Here is a 12,514-nt window from a genome sequence, read left to right on the forward strand (position 1 = left end):
CATTTTACTCCTAATAATAAGTTTTTATAACCACACAATATTTCTTTTTTAAATTTTGTATTCGATCAAATTATTTCTTATGTAAATTAAAAATGAGAGTATGAGATTTATCTATTAGTACTATATACAAGCAGTGGTGGAGCCACCTTATATACTAAACTAGGGTGTTAATTGACATTTCTTCACCGAAAAATTGTATTAGCTATTTAGCTAAGTTAAAATTCTAGTTTTATGTATTAATACAATGTGTTGATTCTCCTTCTTGTTTTTGAACATGTATCTAAGTTTTAATATTTTGACACGCCGTAGTAAAATTTCTGGTTCGCCACTACTGTATACAAGGGTGCACCTATAGCATATATAGTTTATGGGTTGCATTAACAGTAGCATAATTTGCACATAACTTCATTAAATATTTATAAATATGTAGTTGCAAACCTAATTATTATTATATATTAATTTAAAATTGTTATAAAAATTCATAAACTTTAAACTTTAAATTCTAAATTCTTATATATTATTTTTTTACTTTCAAAATAAAAACTATTTTTTTTTTCAAATACGGTCAAAAATCAAAATGGCACCTATGTCAAAAACTGCAATTCGGGTCGTGAAATCAACCCGGCCCAAGAATGAATAAGACACACGGGCCGGGCCCAGTTCAAATCCAGTCCACCCCCTTTTAACGTTTTGACCCGACTTTCTCTATTTCCGTCTCTTTCTTCAGTTCCTCTCTGCGATCTCATCTTTTGTCTCAGGTAAACTCACAACACCATAAGATTATAAGCTTTTCGTTATTCGTTTCTTTTGTACAGAGAAAAAGCGTTTTTTTTTGAGCTTTGAATTGTTTGTTCTCGTTGATTTTATGGTAAAGTCAATAGTCCTTTATTATAGTTTTGAATTTCTTAGAAAAAATAATTTCACTTGTATTTGATCGAAATTAATGTCAATTTCTTATCAAGTTTTGATTTTTTTTTCGAATTTTAGATTTGGGTTTGACCCTATTGTTCGCTATTGTTAAATGAGGGGATTTTGTTTTTTCGTAATGTATTCCAGAATTTGAAGAATTGTGATCAGCTGCTTGTAGACGGATGGATTTAGTTGCCAAGTATCAGGTATTTTTTTGGTTTCCTAAAATAGGTGATTTTTAATTTTCATGGAAAATGTAGTATGGATGGTTGATAGCCGAGGGTGTGGCCTATGAAGTGAGTTGAGCACCATCAGGTGTGAGGTTCAAATCCTGGTACATGTTGCTGGTGGGAAGCGACATGTATCCTGAGTTGCGATCAAGCTGACTCAGACCCCACGTTATCAAAAGAAGAATTAGTATGGATGGCTGATGATGAATGTTTTGATGATGTGTAACTAGTTGTGATTGAAAATGTTTTGTTTTGCAGGGTGTAGTTGGAAGGGTGTTTCGTAATGAAAACTCGGGTTCAAGTGAAGATAGGTAAGTTTTTGTTTGATCAATTCCCATATTGATAGCTCTAACGGGATAAATTCCAATGTGCATTTATGACTTGATGTTGTTTATGTGATGAACAATTCGTGCACCTGAAAACAAAAATAACTACAGACTCAATCTCAAATTAGCTGAGGTCAGCTATATGAATCCTCACTTGTTTGGGCGATATTCGATCATTTGAAAAATTGGTATATGAGTGAAGAAAGGTAAAGGGATGGACCCATTATCCTTCAAGTTCAAGCTGGTGCCGCTCGTCTTCAAGGAATTCTCTGTTATCAAGAAAAATCCTTTTAAAACTAATAACCTTACTAAGAAAAGATAATAACATAAATGATCCACTACCTGGCAGGAAAATGGATTCTGGTCTGTATTTATTCACTTTGAATTCAGGAGAATACTTTTTTTAATCATATTTCTTGATGGGTTAAGTGTTTATAGCATCCATCAAATATGAGCCCTTAGTAGAGATCGTCTGCAGAACTTATATTTTCGGTATGGTTAGAAGAAATGTCTTCTTGCTAAAATTGGGAAATGTTTAAGACATTATGATCCTGGAAATTAAGTTTTTCCCTTAGTTTCCCTTAGATTGTCCAACTGATTATCTTGTACTCTATTTGCTTTTTTTAAGTTAGGAAAGCACAATTTCCATGTTGCAGTCTAATCTAACTTGTCTAGCATGTTAAGTAATCTAGTTTGTTGTCTTTACCGATAGCTATGTCGAACGCTTGCTTGACCGGATTAGCAACGGTGTGCTGGCTGAGGACAGGAGAGCTGCTATGCTTGAACTTCAGTCTGTTGTCTCTGAAAGTCGTGCTGGACAAATGGCCTTTGGAGCAATGGGTTAGTGTCTATATTTTGTTATCTGCACGCGAAGTTCACCATCATATAATAATGTTTATTTAAATCTGTTATTTCTTGCAGGATTCCCAGTGATATTGAGCGTCTTAAAGGAGGAGCGTGATGATTTTGAGATGGTACAATTGCTTTGTTGCCAATTTTAAAACTAAGATATGTTAATGTTATTTTAGTGGGGCTTATGCATTCTGTGTATTATTATCATGAAAGTTCAAGCTATATGTTTGTAGAAACTTCTCGTCTTTTCATGATGTCTGGTATATAGTCCTAACTATATGTTTGTAGAAACTTCTCGTCTTTTCATCTACAAGTGCTTTATTGCTTGTGTGGTACCAATGATCGCTGTAAATTTGGCTTGAGTGAACATATTGATGATCAGAGTGAAATCAATACTATTTTTGTTAAAGGCTAATGTTGTCAATGTTGTCGGTAACTATGTTTCATTACCTTCTGCTCGTGATGGTTACGTGTGGACACGTCTCTTTACTGGTTCTAAAAGACAAAAAACACGTCTTATATTAATTTATGCTCTGGCTGTTATTTAAGATCTTTCCTTTTCCCCCTTCATTTTTGTTTCTTTTTTTTTAAAGAATTACTACTAATATTAGGTTTGTTTAAAGAGACTAACCAGAGGGAAGGGAACATTTGAGAACTACAGTTTCTTTTTTATTTTATTCTTTTTGGAAAAGGTAACATAAGTTGTATATATATAAAACAGACTGCAACATGTGCAGTTACCATAATTACAATGTGGAATACAGGAAGGATTCCAATCCTTTGTCTTCTTGTAAGGATTCTAAAACATCAAAAATAGATTCAAGATCTTCTAGGTACTCTTGTTTACTCCAAAAATAGAAAAGGACTAGACACTTCAGCTTCAGCTTCTGTATAATACTGCATTTATCTTCAGAGCACATTTGATTTCTTCTTTCCAAATTGTCCACCAAATACAAGCTGGGACAATTCTCCGTCTCTTTCCGGTTTAGGAGATTATGTTACTGTTCCAACATGCTAGAACTTCAGATATTCTCATTGGCATAGCCCACATGATTTCCCTTATATTGAGAACTATCCTCCATAATTGATCTGTCTTCTTACAATGCATAAAGAGATGATTATTTATTTCTGCCTCCTCTCCACATAAGTGACATTTGGAGAATAATTGGTATCCCCTCTTGATAAGATTATTCTGTGTCATGACTGCCTCTTCTGCCAACAGCCATCTAAAGCAAGCAACTGTATGTGGAATTTTGACTTTCCATATCAGTTTCCTAGGACAACAGCCAATCAGAGAAGTACAGTTAAAACAATTTTCAAATTCCTATTTCTGTTGAGATCTTTTTCACTATTACTGTGGAATATTTTTTGTGTCATTGATCAAACTGTGCGGTCTTCTGCTGGTAAAGAACAATTTTTGGTAGATACTATCTCAAAACTAAATTCTTTGTGTAACTATCTCAGTTTTGTTGGCGGAACCCTTTCTTTTCTCTTTTAAAGTTTCGGACCACAAGGTATTTACTTTTGAAAGTTGAGTAAGATCTAATGCATTTTGTTGTTTTGGTTGATGCCTGTATGATAGAGCCTGCTACTTTTTACTTTATCAAAAATAAATACACAGCAACAACTTTTTGCTGAAAAGGTCCTCAATTTTCCGTTGGTGGCAAATGATAAAATCTTCCCTTTTTGTCAATTGATGTACGTTTTTATGCAACATTATTATCTTCCTCATCTGACTCAGTACTAAGTTACTCATATTGGGTACTTGAAGGTCAGGGGGGCTCTGGAAACTCTTGTGGGCGCTTTATCTCGAATTGGTCATGCAAAAGGGCCTGCAAATGAGGTTCAGCCAACTCTGATGAATAGTGACTTGCTTTCTAGAGAAGTAGATAATATCTCTCTTCTCTTAAGTTTGTTGGTAAGAATGTTATTGCTATTATTCTTGCTTGTTTTAGTTGTATAGTCAGTAATCTCTTTGCGATTGGCTGATCTAATACTCTGGCAGTCAGAGGAGGATTTCTATGTACGATACTATACACTTCAACTTTTGACGGCCCTCCTAACTAATTCTCCACAAAGGTATGTTTAGTACTTCCACTGCATTTAGTTTCGAGTACTTTTTCATAAGCCCATTTTGAGGAGACGACATGCTGAAATAATATTCAGGTTACAGGAAGCTATTCTTAGCATTCCCCGTGGTATCACACGGCTGATGGATATGCTTATGGATCGTGAGGTATGAACTGGAAATGATAAAATTATTATGCTCTGTCTTTGTGGTATTCTAACTTATGCATGTCTTGAAGGTCATACGAAATGAGGCACTGTTACTTCTGACTTACTTGACCCGTGAGGCTGAAGTGAGTGCTGCTTCCTTTCCTTGGTGGCTGCCTCCCCCTGTTCTAAATCTTCAAAATTTACTTACTTTGTGCCTAGCATTTGACTTAACTCCCTTAAAATCTACAGGAAATTCAAAAAATTGTGGTCTTTGAAGGTGCTTTTGAAAAGATATTCAGCATTATTAAAGAGGAAGGAGGTTCAGAAGGAGGTGTTGTTGTGCAGGTTTGGACAAGTAATCTTAAGCTTAAGTCTAAAATGTTTTTTGTAGAATAGTAGAGATCAGAAAACTTGGACGACTCTGATGTTGCATTCCCATCTCCTTGTTAACAAAACAATCCAAAGAATTTTCTGGAGGGAGCTGGGGAAAATAATTTTTCAGTCATCATGTGCTCAATTCACTTCAACTGTCATTGAAATATTTTGGGTTCTTCACTTAAATTCATGCTGATTTTGGTATAAATACTTTGTAACTACGCAACACTTATTATTGGCTAATCATGCTGGAATTTGTTCAAAGGTTTTGAACTTGTGAAGTTTATCATTATCTTGCCTTTTTACCCTTTCCGTTCATTATCTAAGCATAACTTCCGTCTTGTTCTTACCTATTTATGGCATTCATTCACCATCATTTTTTATTGTAAAAATTCGTAATTCATGGTTTCTAGAAATTGCCTATATATGTGTTACAGTGCACTTCCATCTGGGTTCCTAGAAAATGTGGGACAGTACAACATACCCAGTGTAATCCCACAAGTGGGGTTACCTCTACCTTGGGAAGTATTGGGAGGTAGAGAGGAGGTTTCCGCTAGACCCTCCCTTCGGCTCAAGGAAAAGCTTATCAAAGAAGATTATTTCTGATCACTGCATTCTTATTGAACATTTATCTGAAACCCTTTGTTGCTTTTACTTTGGGAATTCTTCAGGACTGTCTTGAATTGCTGAACAATCTCCTGCGTAATAGTGCATCAAATCAGGTTTCTGCTTGGGTGCCTCCCCAATGTTCATTACTCATATAATTTTAATTTTCCTAGTACTTACTATGAATCTATTGCAGGTATTACTTAGAGAGACTATGGGCTTTGATCAGTTGCTATTAGTTCTGAAGCTGAGAGGGACGACCTACAAATTTACACAAGAGAAGGTTAAACCCATAATCCATTTATATATTCAGTGTGCTGCTGATATGATTTTCTCATGTACCTAAGCCTTACTGGTCTTTTCTCATTTCTTTGCCTTAAATGATTGCCAGTAGACAATAAATCTACTCAGTGTGCTAGAAACCATTAATTTGCTAATCATTGGTGGCCCAGAAACTGATCCTGGCAGAGATTCAAATAAGCTGACTAATAAAACAGTCTTGGTTCAGGTTTGTTCTTTCCATCAATGTGAGAACTGCTTATGTTTGGATTATTGCCTCACTTTCCTAATGTATCTGATTGATATTATAGAAAAAGGTCTTGGACCATCTTTTCATGTTAGGAGTTGAAAGTCAATGGGCTCCAGTTCCAGTGCGTTGTATGGTGAGTTGACTAGTTCTTGATACCTTCAAGTATTTGATTTTCTTTTGTAGTTAATCAACTATCATGATTTCTTTCTGCATTCATAATAGTTGGTTAGGCAAAATAAAAATAAAGAGAGTATAAGGGGGTGAGGAGGTATTGCCGGTTACTATGACTTTTCTACTTCAAATTCCATTTACATTATAATGTAGTAAACATTGTTCAGTATAGATGCTGCTATATCTAGTTCGTTCTTGTAACTTTATCTTCAAAACGCCTTTTGTCCATGTCAGGCCCTTCATTGCATTGGTGATCTGATTGCGAATCACCCAATGAATCTTGAAGAACTCGCAAGCAAAAGGCTCGGAGAGGAACCAGATTTAGAGCCTGCTTTGAATTCTGTCCTTCGGATACTTTTGCGCACTTCTAGTAAGCAAGAGTTCATGGCAGCTGACTATCTTTTTAAGAACTTCTGTCAGGTTGGCATCTTAACTGAGTTCTTACTTAAATGGTTAGATATTTCAAGCAGTTGTATGTTATGCTTTCAGAATGATGTTAGATATTGTTCAACAGAGCTTCTTTTACTATCTCCTTTGTTGGGTCTTTAGTTGTGCATTATGCTTTCTTGAAATGTGCCATTTTTTAAAGCATGTTCTGTGTCATTGGTGCAGCAAAATCCTGATGGCCAGACAATGTTGGCATCTACCCTAATTCTGCAGCCACAGTCAATGATTCATGCCCCTGTTGAGGAGGATATTAACATGTCATTTGGAAGGTAATCTATGCAGTTGACAGTTTTACTTCCTAGTTTTTCTTTTAGAGTATTTGAAATGTCTTCTGATTGATTAAAGTGTCCACTAATTACCCCCAATCATACCATAAATACACGTAACACATTCAAAATAAAAAAGCAAAAGATAAAGAAAATGAACACTTTAATTTGCTTCAAAATGACCTTCACATCTCATGCCCCTATCTCTATTTTTCTCTTCTTCTTTTTTTGGCAGCATGCTTCTACATGGTCTTACCACAGGTGAAAACGAAGGTGATCTTGAGGTAATGTCATATGTTTTATACACTTTCTTGGTGGTTCTCTGAATATTTTAAATAGACACTTTATTATTGAAGAAGTTTCAAAATAGACACTTTAATACTTGATATTTATTAGTTTGAAATCTTTAAGACTATTATTTGAGGTCCCTAGACTTATCCAGTACACATGATTCTGGATACATAATCCTTTAGTTCATGGAAGAGAAACAATTGGCAAGGATTACCTAACCTAAGGACGTAATTTGCTTGCGATATACTTTGTAAGTTGTAGAAAGTTAAACATAGTACACTAATAAAGATTCTAGAAATCATTTTTACTGAGTTGTACATAGAAGAAAGATGATATCAAATACTTACTAGAAAAAAAATTATATCAGATTGCAACACAAAAGGATAGTAATTTAATCGGTAAAATGTGGGGATTTTCCTTTATTGTTAATTTTGTGAGGGAATATTTATTGTTTCAATCTTGATGTAGTGTTCTCAAAGGTAACAAATTCATTTTCTCACCTCGACTAATTCCACGAGACACCTGCAACCTCCCATCCGCAACAGGTATCAGGTAACTCTGTCCACCAAGGCTTAGGACAGATGGGAAGATATCACCTAGTGTTTTTGTCCCTTCTGGTATTTGAACTTGAGAACCTCGTGGTTCTTAATCAATTTCATTAACCACTACCACTAGGCCACACCCCTTGGGTAAAACATCCACTTTTTTCAATTTCCTGGTTTCATCTTCCATGAAAATTAGAAAATTGTGTTGAAGGTGAAAATTGACCTGTTATTTTTCTTGAATCCATTATCATTTTACTCCATTATCGTTATTTCTGTTCTTGGTATATCTGATGTTCACAAGAGTATTGCACACTTTAGATTCTCTCCATGCTTCCGATCAACTTTTCTTGGCCAGAACACCTAAACCCACATTCCACCGGCACATGGATCATGGAATACTTGAAATATGCCACGTTAATTCTGAACAAAGAAAGCAAAATTCCTTGTTTAATTAGCTCTAAATATTTGTTGAATAATTGTCTCAAAAGATTTTAAATCTTGGTGCTTCGCCCTCAGCCAGGACATATCTGTTGATTCAGGAATTAATATGCATCTTTGGAGCATTAATTGTCATGTTGTCACTGACTCAGCATGTTAACCTTTAATATGCAGACTTGTTCTAGAGCTGCCAGTGTTCTTTCGCATGTCATCAAGGGTAATAACCAATGCAAGGAAAAGGTATGCTATGTTCTTCCCACCATCCAAAGATGTCTTCTTAATCTGAATAAAATAAGTTTTTTACACACATGAATAAAAAGATAAAAGGTATTTTCGTTTTGGAGAGGATGGACCAATATTTGGTTTTTTGGATCTTTTTTTTTGGGGGGTGGGGGGATGTAGTATGACTGTGGAGATGTTGTAGCTTTGTCTTGTACTTGGACCTGTACCATCTTGGTACCATATTAATAAAAACTTTTACCCATCAACAAAGAAAAAAATCATCGTAGAGTGCTGTTATCAATAGTTTTTTCAGCACCCTATATTGTTATTGTTGCTTTCAGTATTCGTGTGCGCTCTGAACTATTATATTTTGTGGAGCTAGAATTCATTTACGTCTTATAGATGCTGCAAGATACACCTTATATTTGGGAGAACGGTCATGCTGGACTGTGTTGCTGTTTCTGTGATAAGAATTATAAGATACAGAAGTTGTCTACCTTATTCTTTGGTTATAACATATAAGTGAATTGCAGGTTCTGCAAATTGAACTTGAAGCACCTACGCCCATTCTAGGAAGGGCGGAGCCTTTGTTACACCGTATGGTGAAGTATCTGGCTCTTGCCTCTTCTATGAAAAGTAAAGATGGAAAATCAAGCACATCCGAGAATGTGTTTGTTCAGCCCATTATCCTGAAATTGCTAATTATTTGGCTTTCTGATTGTCCAAATGCGGTGCAATGCTTCCTGGATTCACGTCCTCACCTAACGTATTTGCTAGAGCTGGTCTCAAATCCTACCACAACTGTTAGTGTAAGGGGATTGGCTGCAGTACTATTAGGGGAATGTGTAATCTACAACAAAAGCAATGCTAGTGGAAGGGATGGCTATAGCATAGTTGATGCCATAAGCCAAAAAGTTGGGCTTACATCGTACTTCTTAAAGTTTGACGAAATGCAGAAAAGCTCTCTTTTCACATCTGCTAAGCCATTTTTGCCACGTAAACCATTGACAAGATCTTCCGCTGCTAATATGGCTGAGATTGAAGATGGCGCAAATGAATCATCTGATCAGAAGAATGAGCATCCTATGCTTACATCAGTTTTTGATTCTCCATTCGTCTATTTTTTGAAGCGCTTAGAGGCTGATATAAGAGAAAAGATGGTAGAAGCTTACAGTAGCCCAAAGAGCCAGGTGACCGTGGTACCAGCAGAACTTGAACAAAGGAGTGGGGAAAACGATGTTGACTTTATCAAGCGGCTGAAGACTTTTGTGGAGAAGCAATGCCATGAGATACAGGTAGCAAGGACTTTTTGGATAAATTATGGTCCTAATAAATGCACAGTCCATTTAGTACAGGCTTAGAATTATTTGCGTCTCACTATTTTACATCTGAATATAGTTTTGCATGCACATTTACTCAGTTAGGGTCTCAGCTGCAGGAAAAACTTCATTATAAAACAAAGCTGGTGATACTTAATTCACTTGAGAATTCTATTTCAATAAAAACTTAATATACTTGAGAAAACTGACAATTATTTAAATAATTCTGTCATCTTTATTCAATATGATTGAAAATTGCAGCACGACAACTAAAAGAAGGTAAAGTACCTTCTCTTTGATAAGCTTAAGAAAGGTTAAGTTGCTAGTAGGACCATTATATACGAAAATGGACCTCTAGTACCTCAGTGAGTAGGTCTATTTTAATTCTGCATTTATGTGAATATATCTTACCTGTGTGATTTCTGAGTGGTATAATTCTTTCTATGTCCTTCTACTTAAAGTATGAGCCTCCTTGGAGTCTGCCCTGTTTAAAAGTTCTGGCTCCTCCACTCATAAACCATTGTATTAAATTTGCAAAATGAATGCTAGTCATACCCTTACCGAGGACATAACTGTTGATAGGAGAGTGTGGAGGTCGAGGATTCGGGTAGGAGGCTAGCAGTAAGTAGTTTCGTGTCTGGTCTCTACGGCTAGTAATATTTTATTAGTATTATTTCTGGTATTTTTACTATTTCTGTATTTCTCACTCTTAGCTTTCTAATATTACTACTTGTCTCGTATGCCTCTATTTTCTTACTATAATGTTATTGCTTATGTCTTCATAAATGTTGTGTGTTTGCTTTCTTTGAGCCAAGGGTCTTTCGGAAACGGTCTCTCTACCTGACAAGGTAGAGGTAAGGTCTACATACACTCTAACCTCCCCAGACCCCGCTTTTGAGACCATACTGGGTATGTTGTTGAATGCTAGTCATATTACTAAAAGTTGCTGAATCTTAGTCAAGTAATTTACTCTCCTATACTTTGAAGTCCTATCTAACTATCCTCCAATGCGACCTGGCAGACAAAAAGTAGCATTTCAATCTCCAAGCAGCTTCCTTTGCGTTTCATGCATTGTTGGGATGCATGTTTGCATTCCTCCTTTCCTTTTGCTTCATACCTTTGCTTTTCTGACAATATTCACCTGCTCCAAATAGGACCTTTTGAGTCGGAATGCCACTTTGGCTGAGGATCTGGCCAAAACTGGTGGGAATAACTCATCCCCGCTTGAGCGTAAAGTCAGTGGGGGTTCAGACAGAGTTCAACTAGAGACTCTGCGTAGAGATCTTCAAGAGGCTTCTCAACGTATAGAGACACTAAAGGAAGATAAGGCCAAGGCTGAATCGGAAGCTTCAATGTACAAAAACTTAGCTGGGAAGACAGAATCTGATCTTAAAAGTTTGTCTGATGCATACAACAGTCTGGAACAAGCCAACTTCCGACTAGAAAAAGAAGTGAACGCTTTAAAGAGTGGAGACATCGAGTCGTTAAAGGAAGAAGCAAGGGAAGAAGCCCTGAAGGAGAGTGAAGCTGAATTGAGTGATTTGCTTGTGTGCCTCGGACAAGAACAAAGCAAAGTGGAGAAACTTAGCAGTAGGCTAAGAGAGCTAGGTGAAGATGTTGATAAATTGCTGGAAGACATAGGTGATAATATTGGTGCTGATGATGCTGATGAAGAAGATGAAGAAGACTAGTTTTACTGGTGTTTTCTTTCTCAAGGAAATTCATTTCACTGTATTTCTTCTTAGTTTTTCTCTCCCCCCCCCCCCCCCCCCCCCCCCCGTGGTGCATACATTGTACATTGTAAAAATTTCACAGTACAACATAGTTTATGCTTGAACCATGTAAACCATCTTGAATGATTATCTGGTAGGTTACTTTCAGTTGCCTGTCTAAAATGAAAAAAAATCTCTTCTTTAGCAGTTAAGTCGTTTAAATGTGGCACAACAGTATGGTATTCGGAAGCAAAAACATTAGGTGATATCTTTTTATTTATCCAAGTTTTGTTGTACTGAGTTATCTGGTACATGTGTTGGTGAGTGGTAGTAGGGGAATTAGGTGGAATAGCCCATTCTCACGTATGCTATGAGTTTTTAGGCATAGTTAAATGACCACTAATGCGAAAATAATTTAAACAAGCATACCGTTGCATAGAATTAAAAAAAAACTTATTGAACCATACGAACTGCTTTTAAATTTTGAACTATTAAGTTTACGGGATTTGAAACTCTAGAAAATTTTTGAATCTCAGAACTGTTTCTTCAATTCGATGTATTTCCAATCGTGTTTTTAGTTGGTGGTATTTCTGTATTATCGAAATGAGTTCACCGTGCTAAGGTACACTTTCGATTACTGAAGTTATTCAGATTTATAAAGAGCCCTATCTTAGGAAATTCTTATGTGTTGACTGTAATTCATTTCATTAACGATAAAATAAAATAAAATAAAAATTTATTTTAAATATTAAAAACTATTTTTTTTCGCTCTCTCGGAATTTAAGAACTCATCGAGATAATAATAACATTTCGATCCAACAAGATCGTTACCAACAAAGTTAACAACCAAAAGTTTTCAAAATCTAGCTAGGGAAGGGAACTAAACTCTTTAATCCAAAGAGTAATGTTGTCAAATAATAATTTTAAAAAAAATTGGGATGAATCAAAAGAGTAATATTGATAAATTACTCTTTAATTATTGTCTTTAAATATCTTTCTTAAGGTTGTGTCCCTTCTCAATAATTTATTTTGGGAAAAGGCTCTGATATACCTTTTAGT

General features: G+C 35.8%; 1 protein-coding gene across 2 annotated transcripts; it reads left to right on the forward strand.

Annotated features, from left to right (window-relative positions):
• Positions 1-689: 689 nt before the first annotated feature.
• LOC129890086 (golgin candidate 6) lies at positions 690-11,583 on the forward strand. Of its 2 annotated transcripts, none has more exons than XM_055965615.1 (20): positions 690-758; positions 1,057-1,115; positions 1,398-1,450; positions 2,178-2,305; positions 2,387-2,439; positions 4,089-4,235; positions 4,323-4,396; positions 4,484-4,553; positions 4,624-4,677; positions 4,784-4,879; positions 5,581-5,631; positions 5,712-5,798; positions 5,910-6,023; positions 6,106-6,177; positions 6,450-6,635; positions 6,828-6,931; positions 7,164-7,212; positions 8,377-8,442; positions 8,958-9,719; positions 10,898-11,583. In XM_055965615.1, the coding sequence occupies exons 2-20, from the start codon at positions 1,092-1,094 to the stop codon at positions 11,432-11,434; spliced, it is 2,727 nt and encodes a 908-aa protein (XP_055821590.1). In that variant the 5' UTR covers positions 690-758; positions 1,057-1,091; the 3' UTR covers positions 11,435-11,583. The 2 variants fall into 2 exon arrangements, with proteins under 2 accessions (XP_055821590.1, XP_055821591.1); XM_055965616.1 differs by lacking the exon at positions 690-758 and adding an exon at positions 767-868.
• The last annotated feature ends 931 nt before the right edge of the window (positions 11,584-12,514 follow it).

This window comes from Solanum dulcamara, chromosome 5 (genome assembly GCF_947179165.1).
Source record: "Solanum dulcamara chromosome 5, daSolDulc1.2, whole genome shotgun sequence".
Lineage (NCBI taxonomy): Eukaryota > Viridiplantae > Streptophyta > Magnoliopsida > Solanales > Solanaceae > Solanum > Solanum dulcamara.

Coding starts and splice junctions, on each gene's coding strand:
- LOC129890086 (XM_055965615.1), top strand. CDS start 1,092: ATGGATTTAGTTGCCAAGTATCAG. Junction 2,306..2,386: donor AATGGCCTTTGGAGCAATGG/GTTAGTGTCTAT, acceptor TATTTCTTGCAG/GATTCCCAGTGATATTGAGC. Junction 2,440..4,088: donor AGCGTGATGATTTTGAGATG/GTACAATTGCTT, acceptor GGGTACTTGAAG/GTCAGGGGGGCTCTGGAAAC.